Source organism: Chlorocebus sabaeus, chromosome X (assembly GCF_047675955.1).
Source record: "Chlorocebus sabaeus isolate Y175 chromosome X, mChlSab1.0.hap1, whole genome shotgun sequence".
Taxonomy (NCBI): domain Eukaryota; kingdom Metazoa; phylum Chordata; class Mammalia; order Primates; family Cercopithecidae; genus Chlorocebus; species Chlorocebus sabaeus.
In genome coordinates, this window is record NC_132933.1 from 41,392,405 (window position 1) to 41,411,268 (window position 18,864).

The 18,864-nt window shown below is 41.9% G+C and overlaps 1 protein-coding gene across 1 annotated transcript in view; it reads left to right on the forward strand.

Annotated features, from left to right (window-relative positions):
* The window catches only part of TRPC5 (transient receptor potential cation channel subfamily C member 5), a 327,735-nt gene that overhangs the window by 120,667 nt on the left and 188,204 nt on the right, over positions 1–18,864 (forward strand). The window contains exon 2 of the mRNA XM_007992610.3: positions 8,714–9,112. Coding sequence (XP_007990801.3) covers positions 8,735–9,112 — 378 coding nt within the window. The 5' untranslated portion in view covers positions 8,714–8,734. The remainder of the gene's footprint in view (positions 1–8,713; positions 9,113–18,864) is intronic.

Genomic DNA, 18,864 nt, shown 5'->3' on the forward strand with positions numbered 1-18,864 from the left:
CATTTGTCAATTTTGGCTTTTGTTGCCATTGCTTTTGGTGTTTTAGACATGAAGTCCTTGCCCATGCCTATGTCCTGAATGGTATTTAGCCTAGGATTTCTTCTAGGGTTTTTATGGTTTTAGGTCTAACATTTAAATCTCTAATCCATCTTGAATTAATTTTTGTATAAGATGTAAGGAAGGGATCCAGTTTCAGCTTTCTACTTATGGCTAGCCAGTTTATCTACCACCATTTATTAAATAGGGAATCCTTTCCGCATTTCTTGCTTTTGTCAGGTTTCTCAAAGATCAGATGGTTGTAGATGTGTGCTATTATTTCTGAGGGCTCTGTTCTGTCCCATTGGTCTATATCTCTGTTTTGGTACCAGTACCATGCTGTTTTGGTTACTGTAGCCTTATAGTATAATTTGAAGTCAGGTAGCGTGATGCCTCCAGCTTTGTTCTTTTGGCTTAGGACTGTCTTGTCAATGCAGGCTCTGTTTTGGTTCCATGTGAACTCTAAAGTAGTTTTTTCCAATTCTGTGAAGAAAGTCATTGATAGCGTGATGGGGATGGCATTGAATCTATAAATTACCTTGGGCAGTATGGCCATTTTCACGATATTGATTCTTCCTATCCATGAGCATGGAATATTCTTCCATTTGTTTGTGTCCTCTTTTATTTCATCGAGCAGTGGTTTGTGGCTCTCCTTGAAGAGGTCCTTCACATCCCTTGTAAGTTGGATTCCTAGGTATTTTATTGTCTTCGAAGCAATAGTGAATGGGAGTTCACTCATGATTTGGCTCTCTGATTGTCTGTTATTGTTGTATAAGAATGCTAGTGACGGCCGGGCGCGGTGGCTCAAGCCTGTAATCCCAGCACTTTGGGAGGCCGAGACGGGCGGATCACAAGGTCAGGAGATCGAGACCATCCTGGCTAACACGGAGAAATCCCGTCTCTATTAAAAAATACAAAAAAACTAGGCAGGCGAGGTGGCGGGCACCTATAGTCCCAGCTACTGGGGAGGCTGAGGCAGGAGAATGGCGTAAATCCGGGAGGTGGAGCTTGCAATGAGCTGCGATCCGGCCACTGCACTCCAGCCTGGGCGACAGAGCAAGACTCCATCTCAAAAAAAAAAAAAAAAAAAAAAAAAAAAAGAATGCTAGTGACTTTTGCACATTGATTTTGTATCCTGAGACTTTGCTGAAGTTGCTTATTAGTTTAAGGAGATTTTGGGCTGAGATGATGGAGTTTTCTAAATATACAATCATGTCATCTGCAAACAGGGACAATTTGACTTCCTCTTTTCCTAATTGAATACCCTTTATTTCTTTCTCATGCCTGATTGCCCTGGCCAGAACTTCCAACACTATGTGGAATAGGAGTGGTGAGAGAGGGCATCCCTGTGTTGCGCCAGTTTTCAAGGGGAATGCTTCCAGTTTTTGCCCATTCAGTATGATATTGGCTGTGGGTTTGTCATAAATAGCTCTTACTATTTTGAGATATGTTCCATCAATAGCGAATTTATTGAGAGTTTTTATCATGAAGGGCTGTTGAATTTTGTTAAAGGCCTTTTCTACATCTATTGAGATAATCATGTGGTTTTTTTGTCTTTGGTTCTGTGTATATGCTGGGTTACGTTTATTGATTTGCGTGTGTTGAACCAGCCTTGTATCCCAGGGATGAAGCCAACTTGATCATGGTGGGTAAGATTTTTGATGTGCTGCTGGATTCGGTTTGCTAGAATTTTACTGAGGATTTTTGCAGTGATGTTCATCGGGGATATTGGTCTAAAATTCTCTTTTTTTGTTGTGTCTCTGCCAGGCTTTGGTATCAGGATGATGTTAGCCTCATAAAATGAGTTAGGGGGGATTCCTTCTTTTTCTATTGATTGGAATAGTTTCAGAAGGAATGATACCAGCTCCTCCTTGTACCTCTGGTAGAATTCGGCTGTGAATCCATATGGTCCTGGACTTTTTTTGGTTGGTAGGCTATTAATTATTGCCTCAATTTCAGAGCCTGTTATTGGTCTATTCAGGGATTCAACTTCTTCCTGGTGTAGTCTTGGGAGAGTGCATGTGTTCAGGAATTTATTCATTTCTTCTAGGTTTTCTAGTTTATTTGGTTGAGGTGTTGACAGTATTCTCTGATGGTAGTTTCTATTTCTGTGGGGTCGGTGGTGATATCCCCTTTATCATTTTTTATTGTGTCTATTTGTTTCTTCTCTCTTTTCTTTTTTATTAGTCTTGCTAGTGGTCTATCAATTTTGTTGATCTTTTCAAAAAACCAACTCCTGGATTCATTGATTTTTTGAAGGTTTTTTTGTGTCTCTATCTCCTCCAGTTCTGCTCTGATCTTAGTTATTTCTTGACTTCTGCTAGCTTTTGAATGTGTTTGCTCTTGCTTCTCTAGTTCTTTTAATTGTGATGTTAGGGTGTCCATTTTAGATCTTTCCTGCTTTCTCTTGTGGGCATTTAGTGCTATAAATTTCCCTCTACACACTGCTTAAATGTGTCCCAGAGATTCTGGTACGTTGTGTCTTTGTTCTCATTGGTTTCAAAGAACATCTTGATTTCTGCCTTCATTTCGTTATGTACCCGGTAGTCATTCAGGAGCAGGTTGTTCAGCTTCCATGTAGTTGAGTGGTTTTGATTGAGTTTCTTAATCCTGAGTTCTAGTTTGATGGCACTGTGATCTGAGAGACAGTTTGTTATAATTTCTGTTCTTGTACATTTGCTGAGGAGATCTTTACTTCCAACTATGTGGTCAATTTTGGAATAAGTGCGATGTGGTGCTGAGAAGAATGTATATTATGTTGATTTGGGGTGGAGAATTCTGTAGATGTCTATTAGGTCTGCTTGGTGCAGAGTTGAGTTCAATTCCTGGATATCCTTGTTAACTTTCTGTCTCGTTGATCTGTCTAATGTTGACAGTGTGGTGTTAAAGTCTCCCATTATTATTGTGTGGGAGTCTAAGTCCCTTCGTAAGTCTCTAAGGACTTGCTTTATGAATCTAGGTGCTCCTGTATTGGGTGCATATATATTTAGGATAGTTAGCTCTTCTTGTTGAATTGATCCCTTTACCATTATGTAATGGCCTTCTTTGTCTCTTTTGATCTTTGTTGGTTGAAAGTCTGTTTAATCAGAGACTAGGATTGCAACCCCTGCCTTTTTTTGTTTTCCATTTGCTTGGTAGATCTTCCTCCATCCCTTTATTTTGAGCCTATGTGTGTTGCTGCACGTGAGATGGGTCTCCTGGATACAGGAAATCGATGTGTCTTGACTATTTTTCCAATTTGCCACCCTGTGTCTTTTAATTGGAGCATTTAGCCCATTTACATTTAAGGTTAATATTGTTATGTGTGAACTTGATCTTGTTATTATGATGTTAGTTGGTTATTTTGCTAATTAGTTGATGTAGTTTCTTCCTAGCATTGATTGTCTTTACATTTTGGCATGTTTTTGCAGTGGCTGGTATCGGTTGCTCCTTTCCATGTTTAGTGCTTCCTCCAGGAGCTCTTGTAGGGCAGGCCTGGTGGTGACAAAATCTCTCAGCATTTGCTTGTCTGTAAAGGATTTTATTTCTCCTTCACTTATGAAGCTTAGTTTGGCTGGATATGAAATTCTGGGTTGAAAATTCTTTTCTTTCAGAATGTTGAATATTGGCCCCCACTCTCTTCTGGCTTGGAGAGTTTCTGTTGAGAGATCCACTGTAAGTCTTATGGGCTTCCCTTTGTGGGTAACCCGACCTTTCTCTCTGACTGCCCTTAACATTTTACCTTCATTTCAACTTTGGTGAATCTGACAATTATGTGTCTTGGAGTTGCTCTTCTCAAGGAGTATCTTTGTGGTGTTCTCTGTATTTCCTGAATTTGAATCTTGCTCAGTTGGGGAAGTTCTCCTGGATAATATCCTGCAGAGTGTTTTCCAACTTGGTTCCATTCTCCCCGTCACTTTCAGGTACACCTATCAGACGTACATTTGGTCTTTTCACATAGCCCCATATTTCTTGGAGGCTTTGTTCATTTCTTTTTACTCTTTTTTCTCTAAACTTCTCTTCTCGCTTCATTTCATTCATTTGATCTTCAATCACTGATACCCATTCTTCCAGTTGATCGAGTCAGTTACTGAAGCTTGTGCTTTTGTCACATAGTTCTCGTGTCATGGTTTTCATCTCTATCAGTTCATTTATGGACTTCTCTGCCTTGGTTATTCTAGTTAGCCATTTGTCAATCTTTTTTTAAGGTTTTCAGTTTCTTTGTGCTGGGTTTGTAATTCCTCCTTTAGCTCGGAGAAGTTTGATTGTCTGAAGTCTTCTTCTCTCAACTCATCAAAGTCATTCTCTGTCCAGCTTTGTTTCATTGCTGATGAGGAGCTGTGTTCCTTTGGAGGGGGAGAGGTGCTCTCACTTTTAGAATTTCCAGCTTTTCTGTACTGCTTTTTCTCCATCTTTGTGGTTTTATCTACCTTTGGTCTTTGATGATGGTGACGCACAGATGGGGTTTTGGTGTGGATGCCCTTTCTGTTTGTTATTTTTCCTTTTAACAGTCAGGACCCTCAGCTGCATGTTTATTGGAGTTTGCTCGAGGTCCACTCCAGACTGTTTGCCTGGGTATCAGCAGTGGAGGTTGCAGAAGAGTGAATATTGCTGAACAGTAAATGTTGCTGTCTAATCGTTCCTCTGGAAGCTTCGTCTCAGAAGTGTACCCGGCCGTGTGAAGTGTGAGGTGTCAGTCTGCCCCTAGTGGGGGATGTCTCCCAGTTAGGCTACTCAGGGGTCAGGGACCCACTTGAGCAGACAATCTCAAACTTCCGTTCTCAGATCTCAAGCCCCGTGCTGGGAACACCACTACTCTCTTCAAAGCTGTCAGACAGGGACATTTACATCTGCAGAGGTTTCTGCTGCCTTTTGTTTGGCTATTCCCTGTCCCCAGAGGTGGAGTCTACAGAGGCAGGCAGGCCTCCTTGAGGTTCGGTGGGCTCCACCCAGTTCCAGCTTCCCAGCTGCTTTGTTTAGCTACTTAAGCCTCAGCAATGGCGGGCGCCCTTCCTCCAGCCTTGCTGTCACCTTGCAGTTAGATCTCAGACTGCTGTGCTAGCAATGAGGGAGGCTCCGTGGGTGTGGGACCCTCCGCCAGGCACGGGATGTAATCTCCTGGTGTGCCATTTGCTAAGACCCTTGGTAAAGCGCACTATTAGGGTGGGAGTGACCTGATTTTCCAGGTGTTGTGTGTCACAGTTTCCCTTGGCTAGGAAAGGGAATTCCCTTCCCCCTTGCACTTCCCGGGTGAGACGATGCCTCACCCTACTTTGACTCTCACTCTTTGGGCTGCATCCACTGTCCTGCCCCCACTGTCCAACACACCCCAGTGAGAAGACCCCGGTACCTCAGTTGGAAATGCAGAAATCACCTGTCTTCCGTGTTGCTCACACTGGGAGCTGGAAGCTGGAGCTATTCCTATTTGGCCATCTTGGCATGGATCCCCAAATAATACATTCTTGAAAGATACCAGAAACTCCATCACTAGCTACTTATTCTCAGAATGATGGCACAGTAGGCCTAACAGCAAGCATGCAGAGAAAGGATTGGCCTCTGAGCCTGGAGTGAGGCTGAGGCTAAACCTATGAGTGAGGGTCAAGTGGCTGCGGCTGGGGGGATTGGAAAAGGGCAAAGAATTAGGCAAGTCATTAGACAGCTATATGAGTCTGCATGTCAACAGACAATGCAGGAAACCCATTTTTGCATTATTCTCTATTCATAGTATAGAGGTGGGCATGACTACTTAACAGAAATTTCCAAGGCTGGATACCAGACCTCTCCTTTACCCTCCATCACTTCACCCCCATTCTTTTAGCCAGACATTGCTTTAATTCCAAAGACACAGCAATGTTCCTAATGAAGGAATTCATGTTAATATATTACTCGTGTTTAGCCATGTGATTTATTATTTCATCCAGGGGTAGTTTTGGCAATGTAGTCCCTTAAAGCAAGAGTGACTCTAATGGTACAATCTCAGGCAAACCTTTGTAGATTTATTTTTTCTAAAGAGGAATACTATTAAGGCCTCTTATAACAGAGCCCACTGGAAAATTGCACAGACCAGACTAATTCCAATTGCAGGAGATGAAAATTAAAACTGGACTTTGAGCTGACTATATATCATCCAATTATACTTGCCTCAAATTACAGATTAGCATGATTTTACTGTTGTCTCTCTTCACTACTTTAACCCATGCATCTGGCACATAGTGAGAATTCAATGAATGGTACTGTTTGTTGCCTTCATTTTGATTACCATTAGAGGCAGTGGTAGTAATAGTGCCACTCTAGTACCTGGCACCATGCCTGGGCCATGTTAAATATTCAAAACTAATGATTATTTTTATAACTTTATTGCCCCAGCTTCTGGCATAGTGCCTGGCACATAATAGGGCACCAATTTAGTTTCCTTCATTCTCACCTTTCCCTGGGATGCAATATTCTTCTGCTTCCCCCACAACTGTGCCTTACTAAAGGAGTTGCAGATCTTCCTGTAGCAGTAATGTTTCCTGTAGCAATAACGCCACCAGTGACACCATCTGAAAGGACATCTAGCCTTTTCTTCCATGGTAGCCTCTTAAATGGCAAATGGGTAGCAAGTGTTCAAGACCATTTTTCAGATAGGGATACCAAGATTATGAGCTATTGCCTTGGAATGTTAGCTCACTTCTAATCCCTATATTCTATTAAGTTGAAAAAATAAGACCCCTCATGTTCTCCCCAACCCATCACCCAACTAGGCCATAACTGGTCTCATCATCTTTCTTGTTGTACTCGGCAGTGCCTGGACTGCCCCCACACTTTCATGTTTAATTCATCCTCCAAGGATTAGTCTAAGAGCTACCATCTTTACGAAACTTTCTGTGAGACCTCCAGCCTTCAATGAGCAGGGTTGTGTTGTTTCCTGTCCCCCAGCAGGGGCTAGCAGAGTGCTAGACACAATAGAGGCTCTCAGTGTGTTTGTACTGATTAAATAAATAGAAGCTAATTGGGTTGTTGATCCTCACTTTAGGAGGTCACACTATCCCTTCTCTCTCCAACTCATGTTTGTTTACAAGGTAAAGGCAGGGAGGCAGTCTACAATTAGTATCATTAAAGTTTTGTGCTGTGTATTGGCAAATATAAGTGCTGCTTTCCTTCAGCCACTTTCACTACTTTCACTTTACTTGAAAGTAGTGAAAGAATGTATCAGTGCTTCTTGAGGCAGTGAAACAGCACCCTGTTCTCCTGGGGTTTAGATGTGGGGAGAAATTTGTCATTTGGACCTGCTTAGGGCAAGAGGCAACACTCACCTTCAAATACTAATTTCCCAGAAGGTCACAAGCACGTGAATTGCAAATGCCACTTGATATAAGATATGTCTCTCCCTCTGCCAAAGCAGGGATGTCATTACCTGGAAAACTGAGGTAAATGTTTGTGGAAGCTTCATGTCTTTATCTTTTCTTACAACCAGAAGGTGAGAAAAGAGGCTCTTTATCACATTTCCATGTCCTTTAGCTGGAAAAACAGTTAAGTAATTGGAATAGGTCCAATTGGAATAGGCCTGGAGGCCTCAGGGATGAGAGGAAAAGTGGAGCCAACACCCAATAGATCTGAGCCTCATTTTCTCCCTTGGAGAGGATAATCATTCCCATCTCACAGGGATACTACAGGGGGTTAATGAGGAATGTGTATAAATTTTATCTGTAAACCATGAGGCAAGAGCTCTATACCGTGATTCATTCTATGTGATTGAAGACAAAGGCTGTCTTTTTACCTTCGTCTCCCAGAGAAAGTTTAAACACATTGTAGGAGCTCAATAAGTAGGTTTTTACTTTAAAATGAACTCCATTAAATATAACCTGGATTTAGGTATGATACAAATAAAACAGACCATTCACTTATCAGAATTTAATCAAACGGATTCTCAGATCTGTTAGCTTTTCATTTGAAACGGCAGAGGAAAGAATCATGAGAGGGCACAGAGAGTACATGCTTATCTTTTGCAGTTAGCTTTGGCCTATTGGAGTCAATACCCCTTCCCCCAGTGAGCAGCAGCAAGAAGCAGGGTTGCAGTTAGAACTGAAATAGGATTTCAATCCAGGATGTGCATCTGGGACAGTTGCAAATGTAATCTTGAAAATTAGCATAGGACCAGAGACCTAGAGCCTGAAGGAAATTGGCCAAAGATGATTTCCACCTTTGCATCACTAACCAGAAGTGTTACCGTGAGTATTCTCAGGCACCAAAAGAGAAGGAAGGTGGGAACTAGCTTATGTCATGTCGTAGGAGGTTTACCCAATGCTGGTTGCTTTGATAATGTATATCTTATTTAACTCTCACAATAGCTTTATGAGGTAGGAATTATTCTGTAGCACAGGACCTGGCACACAGTAAGCAGTCACTAAATGATAAATGCTAGTAATATTATTAAGATTGATAACCTTAGTAATAATAAATAAAGCACAGAGCGCTTGAGTAACTTATTTAAGGCCACAGAACTGGTAAGTCATAAAACCAGGATTTAAGCCCAGGTCTTCCTGACCCCAAAGCCTGGGCTTTTTCTGTTATACTTCTTTGTAAGAGGAAAAAAGGTTGTGTCATTGAAGTAGTTTAGGATTTTCTAATCCTTTAGCAGGGCTGCCTCCATAACTGGCCACTTGAGACCTCCAGGTATCTAAGGATATTTTTGGTCTTTCTCTGTTTCCTCACTCAGCTTTCTAAATTGCTATGAACCATGGCCCAGCTGTACTACAAAAAGGTCAACTACTCACCGTACAGAGACCGCATCCCTCTGCAAATTGTGAGGGCTGAGACAGAGCTCTCTGCGGAGGAGAAGGCCTTCCTCAATGCTGTGGAGAAGGGGGACTATGCCACCGTGAAGCAGGCCCTTCAGGAGGCTGAGATCTACTATAATGTCAACATCAACTGCATGGACCCCCTGGGCCGGAGTGCCCTGCTCATTGCCATTGAGAACGAGAACCTGGAGATCATGGAGCTACTGCTGAACCACAGTGTGTATGTGGGTGATGCATTGCTCTATGCCATACGCAAGGAAGTGGTGGGCGCTGTGGAGCTTCTGCTCAGCTACAGGCGGCCCAGTGGAGAGAAGCAGGTAAGAGAAATGCTTACAGGCTGGGAAATAGCCAGGCACAATAGGGCACCAAGTCAGAAGCCCTGAAACTAGGGAAGGTTAGGTGGTCTGGAATTGAGAAACCCTATCTCAGAAATTGCACCAGTGATCTCAGGTAGCATCCAGAGCTACCCTACGTGGCCCATGCTGAGTTTTACTGATTTACCTTTTCCTTATAAGTGTTTGCCCATATACATTCAGTACTCACTCAATGTACTTAGCAACCCAATGATGTGTTCTTTGTTTCCAGACTATTCAAGCCCCTTCTAACCTTCGTACACCCTGCTTTCTAGCTTCAGTTTCCTCCTCTACTCAAAGATTATATTCTAGAAAAGGAGAGACAAAATACAGACTTGGGCTTTCTGCTTCTCATCAGCTTCTCTCTGAAGACAATACTGGAGGCCTTTAAACTTGAGTACCATAGTGCAGATGCTTACGGAATAAGGCCTTGTATATTTTCCCAGTACCTGTCAAGTGACTGCATTCCACCTCTAGATGTTTGGGGTTTTGCCTCTGTGATTCTCATATCTTCCAAGGCACCTAGGTTTGATACTCTGAAGTCATCTTTTATTTGTCTGTCTCCCTTGCCCCTATGTTCAATCCCCGAGTCCTGTGGTTCTTTCCTTCCAAATATCTTTCATATAATTTCTCTCTTCTCTAGTTCATCTTTCACCAGTCTGATTCTGGCTCTCAACATCTCTCTCTTAGATGAGTGGTTCCTAAAGTGTGGTCCCTTGACTAGCAGCATCAGCATTACCTGGGAACTTGTTAGAAGTGCAAATTCTCAGGCCTCCGCCACAGCCCTGTTGAATCAGAAACTCTGGGATGGGGCCCCAACAAGCCCTCCAGAAGATTCTCATGTGCAATCAAGTTTGAGAACTGCTGTCCTAGATTAATATGAAGCTCTCCTAACCAGTCTCCTTGTCTCTAGCATGTTCCCCTCTCTCAAATCCCAAGCAATAATGCTGCCTTATTCTCCCTAAAATAGCATTATGAGCCTGTCATTCCTGTGCATCCTTTTGCAGCTTCCCTTCTGCCATCTAAAGGTGGACTGAAAATGAACTTACAATAGGCAGATGAATAGAAGAAACGGGCATACAAAATTTATTAACAGGCATATGGACATGGAAACCATGCACAAAGTTTGAAGCTCAAAGAAATGTCAGATGTTTGAGACATAAATACTCTCTTCATAGGGGAGAAATGTATGGACCTGGGAGGCAAACATTATTATATAAATGATTATCTTTGGACTCTGGATGGTGCCAAGAAGTTAAGGAAAATTGAGGGGTGAAACTGCACAAGAACTAATGCTGTCTTTTTTTTCTTAAATTTCCATAGATTATTGCAGAGCAGGTAGTGTTTGGTTACATGAGTAAGTTCTTTAGTGGAAATTTGGGAGATTTTGGTGCACCCATCACCTGAGCAGTATATACTACAGCCTATTTGTAGTCTTTATTCCTCTTCCCCTCCCCACCCTTGCCCCCTGAGTCCCCAAAGTCGATTGTGTCATTCTTATGCCTTTGCATCCTTATAGCTTAGCTCCCACTTATGAGTGAGAACACACTATGTTTGTTTTTCCATTCCTGAATTACTTCACTTAGGAAAATGGTCTCCAGTCTCATCCAGGTGGCTGCATATGCCATTAATTAATTCCTTTTTTTTTTTTTTTTTTTTTGGAGACAGAGTCTCACTCAGTCGCCCAGGCTGGAGTGCAGTGGTGTGATCTCGGCTCACTGCAAGCTCCACCTCCTGGGTTGATGCCATTCTCCTGCCTCAGCCTCCCGAGTAGCTGGGACTACAGGCACCTGCCACCATGCCTGGCTAATTTTTTTGTATTTTTAGTAGAGAAAGGGTTTCACCGTGTTAGCCATGAGGGTTTTGAGCTCCTGACCTCGTGATCCACACTCCTCAGCCTCCCAAAGTGCTGGGATTACAGGCGTGAGCCACCGCGCCTGGCCAATTCATTACTTTTTATGGCTAAGTAGTACTCCATGGTATATATATGCCACAGTTTCTTTATCCACTAGTTGATTGATGGGCATTTGGGTTGGTTCCACGTTTTTGCAATTGTGAATTGTTCTGCTATAAACATGCGTGTGCAAATATCTTTTTCATATAATAACTTCTTTTACCCTGGGTAGATACCCAGTAGTAGGATTGCTGGATCAAATGATAGTTCTACTTTTAGTTCTTTAAGGAGTCTCCATACTGTTTTCCATAGTGGTTGCACTAGTTTACATTCACACCAGCAGCATAGAAGTGTCCCCTGTTCACTGCATCCACGCCAACATCTACTATTTTTTTAATTTTTTGATTATGGCCATTCTAGCAGGAGTGAGGTGGTATCACACTGTGGTTTTGATTTGCATTTCCCTGATCATCAGTGATGTTGAGCATTTTTTCATATGTTTGTTGGCCATCTGTATATCTTCTTTTGAGAATTGTCTATTCATGTCCTTAGCCCACTTTTTGATGGGATTGTTTTTGTTGTTGTTGATTTGCTTGAGATTTTCATTGTGGATTCTGGATATTAGTCCTTTGTCAGATGTATAGATTGTGAAGATTTTTTTCCCACTCTGTGAGTTCTTTGTTAACTCTGCTGACTGTTCCTTTTGCTGTGCAAAAGCTCTTTAGCTTAATTAAGTTCCAGCAATTGATCTTTGTTTTTATTGCATTTGCTTTTGGGTTCTTGGTCATGAAATCCTTGCCTAAGACAATATCTAGAAGGGTTTTTCCAATGTTATCTTCTAGAATTTTTAGAGTTTCAGGTCTTAGGTTTAAGTCCTTAATCCATCTTGAGTTGATTTTTGTATGAGGTGAGAGATGAGGATCCAGTTTCATTCTCCTACATGTGGCTCGCCAATTACCCCAACACCATTTGTTAAAAAGGGTGTCCTTTCCCCACTTTATGCTTTCTTATTATGCAGATAAAGTCCCCTAGGTAATCTCTTGGAGCTGCCCTCAGACAAATACATGAAAAGTCCATTGGGTCATGGTGATGACTGCCTGTCTCTTCTCCGTGGTTGATCTTTCTTGGTTATTTGATTAGATTTCTAGGGAGGGAGTCTTAAGACAACTGCATTTCTTTTGGAAAGAAGCTTCTTTACTCAGATAAGGAAGTTACAGAGTCTCTCAGGGTGTATCCTTAAAAAGGATCAGAGAGACAGGGAAGTGGACAAAGGTCAGAAAGAGAGAGCTCAGTTTTGAGGCTTATTTTTGAAGTCTTTCCACTTTCCTTTTATTTATTTATTTATTTTTTTTTTTTTGGGAGATGGAGTCTCACTCTGTCACCCAGGCTGGAGTGCAGTGGTGCAGTGGCAACTCACTGCAATCTCCGCATCCTGGGTTCAAGCAATTCTCCTGCCTCAGCCTCCCAAGTAGCTAGGACTAGAGGCACACACCGCCATGCCCGGCTAATTTTTTTATTTCAGTAGAGACAGGGTTTCACCATGTTGCCCAGGCTGGTCTCGAACTCCTGAGCTCAGGCAATCCTCCCACCTCAGCCTCCCAAAGCGTTAGGCTTACAGGCATGAGTCACTGTGCCCAGTGGTCTTTCCATTTTTCAAAGCACTCAGCATGCTTACGTGCCATATTTTGGGGAATTATTTTCTGTACCCCAACATTTTCAATAACTACAATGTCTCCTCATTAGAAAAGAAACCAATCCATGAAGCTTGGCACCTCAATGCCCTCATGCAATGGTCTTTCCAGTCCTGTATACCCCTAGCCCCTTCTAAACACCCCTCAAGTCAGACAGGTCTCTCTTCACTGTCTCTCTTCTTTAGGAACACAGAATTAGGCACATAGTAGGGACAAAAAAAATACTGAATCATCAAAATTGGAATACTTCAACACTTTCCAAAAAGTAGAAATAATAGATAACAAAACCAAAATTGCAAATTTCTTAGAAATAGTAATAATAGAAACACTCAGCATAAAATCTAATGGTATACGGCCAAAGCTGAGTTTAAAGGAAATTCATAGCTTTCATATTTGCCTAATTAAACAAAAAAAAGAATGAAAATAAACTTAATTATAACTCACAGACTAAGAATTGTAATAAATGGAGCAGAAAGCAAAGACACTATGTTATAATAAAAGTTCCTTGAGTAAAGGGCCTGAATCCCCCTCCGCCATCAGCATTAACACAGTATCAAGAGAGTAGGACTCTCTCGTTCACTGCTGTTACATCACTAGAAAAGTTATTGGTACATCACCAACACTTCATAAATGTTTATTTAATGAATGAGTAACGTACAACCCACACTGTGCTAAGTATCTGACATGGCTTATCCCATTCAATCCTCTTAGCAACTCTATTAGGTAGACAGTATTATTATCATCCCTATTTTACCATAAGAAAAATTGAGGCCAGCTACAGTGGCTCATACCTGTAATCCCAGCACTTTGGGATTTACCCGAGGTGGGCAGATCACTTGAGCTCAGGAGTTCAAGATCAGCCTGGGAGAAACCCGGTCTCTACTTAAAATACAAAAATTAGCTGGGTGTGGTAGCACAGGCCTGTAATCCCAGCTACTCAGGAGGCTAAGACAGGAGAATCGCTTGAACCCTGGAAACGGAGGGTGCAGTGAGCCAAGATCGTGCCACTGTATTCCAGCCTGGGTGGCAGAGAGACACTGTCTCTCAAAATAAATAAATAAATAAATAAGAAAATTTGAGTCACAGGATGATAAGTTCAATTGTCCAAGATCACAACTAGTAAATGTGAGAGCCAGCATTCGAACCCAGGCATCCTAGCTCTTGAACACACTCTCTTAACCACTAAGCCACACTGCTTCCCTAGCAGTCTGAGTAAGTCAGGATTCCCAGCACAGAAGTTCTGAGACAAAGTAGATCAATGGAGGATATATCAGCCCTCTGGAAAGGAAGGACCTGAAGAATTTGGATGACTAGCAAAGCAGAGAGGTGTGAATATGTTCCTGACTTGACTCAGTCCACCTCACCATCCCCATTAAAACTGATATGCTTTATTCCCCATTTCCCCAGAACCCTGCCAAGTGCCCGGGTGATTTAATGTGCTATTCTACACTAAGGCTTACCCAGCTACCCTACTCCAGAATGACCTTCCCCACCTCTGAGAATCTGCAGCCCATTGGCTCTTCCCTTCACTTGACACCACTCACATATCATTTTGTACTATTGGCTAGCCTTACTTGTGTAAATGTCTGATCTCTGTAATTAGATTGCTTCTCAAATGTGAGGCAAAAATCTAATGCTCAATGGTTTCCATGTTTCCCTCATCAGTACTTAACCCAGTGCCTAGTACATGATGGGTGATGTATAAATGTTTGCTGAGGAATATAAAAGAGTTAAGTGAATTTTCCAGAAAAGCACATGGCTTGCTGATTGAACAAGACCCTCTGGACTTTCATATTCAACTTGATTTAACTTCATTACTGTTTTGGGAATGAGGAGATCACAGAGAAGGTTCCAAGAAGGAGGCTAGTAATGCCAGCTCTGCCTGAGTTTTGAAAGTGGGCCAAGTTCTCATTTGATGGCCCTCATTTCCTCCATCTTTCCTCCATGCTCTAGTGAATGCTGAGACTCTACCAGTCAGGAAGAAAGACACTAGGCAAACTTACACTAAAGTGCAAGCAAAGGCATGACCTCCCTGGGGAAAGGTAGTATTCACTTTACAGGAATGAACCCACTGACAGTGGAAAGTCAATCCTATGGAACCTGGGGAAAGCTACCTGGCTCAGGCAGGTTTTTATCAGGACCCTTTCATACACATTCCCAATATAAGACCTACTTTGTCCATACTTAGATATCACACTGTATGTACAAACCCACAAAGTTAGCAGCTCCATTCACAAGTCTCTTCAGCAGCCTTCTCCTCCCTTTCTCCTCTCTCCTCCTAACCCCCACCATGAGCCTCTGCTAAATTTCATTTTCTTCCATTGCTCTGACAATGGCTGTGATAAGTCATATGTCAGTAACTATAACTGTCACAGAGCCCTGTCTTTCTGAGAGATAGAAACGAAGTTTGTTTACCTGGGAGCCGTCAGGGATGTGAGCAGACAGACCTTCTGAAGGACCTTTGGTCCAGATGGACAAGCCATTTTCAGGAAGGCCTTTCTCCCACACATGGAATTCAAACAACTGCTCTTTTTCACTGAGTCCCTCCCTTATCTCTCCAGGAGATTGGGCACAGTCGACCTCCATCACTCTTGGGAAGATAAACCACTGCCTTCCTTGGCTTTACTGGGCAAGGGCTTTAGCTCCAGGTTAGCAGTAAGAAGCTGTCTGCTCTGTCCTTATCCCAGACTCTTGTGCTCTTCCCCCTCTTTTAGTCTATCATCTCAGACAAAGGTCAGGGGCTGGGCATAAGGGACTGACAGTAACTTCAAGGATCAACTTTGATATGGAGACCTTCATTTTTAATAAGACGAAATCTTTAAAAAGATGATCATACTGTATCAGGTAGAATTTTCCGTACCAAACAGGCGTGTGTGTGTCTATGTATGTCTGTATATGTGTACATTATATGTTACTCTGTGGTCTTGCTATGCCAGAAATCTGACCCTCCTGGCCCACTCCCTAATCACTGTGGCCTATTTACTTAGGGGTAGATTTTGACAACCTGAGAAATTTGTGATTTTTGTTGGGTAAATCATCTGAAATTGGTCTCAGAATTCAAAATTCTTGAGACAACGTAAGGTCTAATGCCCACTATTTCTTCTATTAAGCTTGCTACCTTTGAACCACTGACTGTGGAAACCACTAGAGGAGTACTGTCATCAGGGAGAGCAAATCCAATCGCAATTCAGAGAGGAGACTCATGTCTGTGCATGCTCAAAACCAGCTCTAAATCAATTGTTGTGCACATGAGAAACTTGTCAAAATGCAGATTTCTGAGCCCCACTACATACCTACGGAATCAGAATCTTGGAGTTTAGGCCTGAAGTCAGAATTTTAACAAATGCGCCTCCACCTGTTTCTAGGTAAGAGGTCCATGGACCTCTCTGTATTTGTTTCCTAGGGCTGCCATAATAAATTACCACAAATTGGGTCACTTAAAACAACAAAAATGTCTTCTCTCACAGCTCAAGAGGTCAGAAGTCTGATAAGAATGTATCAGCATGATTTTCTTCTGGAGGGAGAATCTGTTCCATGCCTCTGCTAGTCTCTGGTGGTTGCTGATAATCTTCTGCGTACCTTGGCTTATAGCTGCGTCACTACAATCTCTGCCTCTGTTGTCAGAGTTGTCCTCTGTATCTTTCTTCTGCGTCTCTGTAGCTTTCTTCTGTGTCTCTGTATCTAAATCTTCCTCTCCCTTTTATTATGAAGATACCAGTCATTCAATTTAGTGCCCACCCTAATCCAGGATGACCTCATCTTAACTTGATTACATTTGCAAAGATCCTTCCTCCAAATAAGGTCACATTCACAAGTACCAAGAGTTAAGACTTGAACATATGTTTTGGGGGACACAGTTCAACCCGCTATACTCTCTATGAGAAATACTTGTCTAAATAAGTGGTTCTCAAACATTTTCAGCAATAGAGTATTTCATTAAATGAAAACCCACTCAGATGCAAAACAGACCCAAGCAGAGCTTCCCTAGTTTAAGTGCAGGTTGGGTTTCAAACCCACTTGTTCATTTTCTCTCTCTCTCTCTCTCTCTCTCTCTCTTTCATTCTCACCCACACACACACACACACACACACACACACGCACGCACACTCTTCTACTCCCACACCTCCTTGGCCCCTGAGGAGTGAGCACAGCTTAAAAGCCACTGGCCTACAAGACAGAGTGACAGACTCTAATTCACCATTCATGGTGCAAACCAGCTTGTAGCTAACACTGTGACCTTGGGCAAGTCACAGAATCTTTCTGTAGCTCAACTTCACCATCTGCAAAATGAAGCTAACAATACCTAGCCCTACCTAATCCAGAAACCTATTGTGAGAAAGAAATAAGGTTAAGATACGTCCAAGTCTTTTGAAACAAAGGTTTGAAAAATGCTACACAGAGATCAATAGCTATTATTTTCAGCTTTACTCCATCCATTTGACTTAGCATGTCGCATGGTATGGAGAGACCAGCTGGCAAATGGTACTCCTCACAAGGCACCACCAGTGGAGTGAGAGGAAGAGGCTGGTAAACAAGCCAACTTAGTTCTAAGATTACCTCCTTCTGCCTGGCCCTGATGGCAATGCTCTCCCGTCTGTTGCCAGGCAATCTGCATGACCTCAAAGTCATCCTTCGTTTTTCACTAGAGTCTAAGGATTTGAGCAACAGGGAAGTAGAGTTTCTGGCCTCTGTATCAACAACCCACCCAAGTAATTTTCTTTCTTGGTCACTTGCGTCAATGCAAGCAGGTGAAAAGAGGCTAAGCCAACCTTCTCCCCATGGCCCGCCCCTCTGGGCTCTTCCATAATTACTCATTTGTCTGTAGCAGATGGCTCAAAATTAAAATTGGTCTCACAGATGAGCTAGAGAGATTAAATCTCAACAACACTGGTAAGTGTTTATGTTGAGATTATAGAAAATCAGCAACAGGACACCTCATTTACTCCTCCTCCTATCTGATTTTTTGTCTCAGGCTGAGATTACACAGTGTGGAGGGGGACACAGAGGGCCTGGAAAAAGGTGACTGGATCATGGAGAAGGAACATAAAATGTCTAACCTATAAATCTCAAACATTTAATAGGAAAGCAGAAATTCAAGGAGAAAATTATAAAAGCCATCCTGCTATTTATAGATAGCCTGCAGTGGTAGAAAGACCATAGACTTTGAAGTCAGCCACTTATTAGATGTGTTTCCTTGGACAAATAATTTAATCTCTCCAAACCCCAATTTCTTCATCTGTAACTAGGAATGATAATGAAGTCTATTTCATAGTGTTACAGTGAGAATCAAATGAAATAATACATGCATATTACTCAGAAGAGTTCATGATATCTAGTAAGCACTCAATAAAAGGTAGCTAGTATTACTCCTACTCCCACTAGTTGAAGCCATGCTGCTCAGATCACCTACTGGCTAATGTCATTTATTCATTCAAAAAAATGTATTAAGCACCCACTAGCACATAGTGGTTAATAATTCAGACTGAACGACCTTGGGAAGGTCATTCACCTTGTTGAAGCATCAGTTTCCTTATATGACAAATAGGTTTAATGATGTGATATCATGATAATTCTATTATTTGCTTTGATTCCCATTCCAAAGTCAAACTTCTAGGTGAAACCAAAGGATTTTGTCAATCAAATCAAGAAAATAAGTCATTTAGTTTAAATTGAGAGAAAAGGATAGAATGACTGCATGGCATCATACTGGCCAAAGTGAAAAACTGAGTTACCTACTCTCATGTATCTGTGCTAACTTTCAGTAAACATAGCTTACTTCATTCACAGAATGGAATTGTAGAGAGTTTCAAGATCATGTAGTCTGAAGTGACATGTTCAAGGTCACTCATCTGAGCCTGAACTGACACAAACACCTCCTGTTCCCAAAGCTACTCTTTCTACTACCCCACTTTGCCTTTGAGGAATCACCAGAAATGCTACCATTTACAATGGAGCTGCAAATAAATAAAGCAGCTACAAGTAGTGTCTATCAAGAACAATTCATTGATGACAGAGTTTCAGCAAATGATTAGCTCTATTTAGTTCTGTTCAATTTTCTAAGTATTTTTGACTACTAATCATATGCCTCACAATCAAACTGAAATATCCAGTTAGTGCTTTCAAGAAATGCA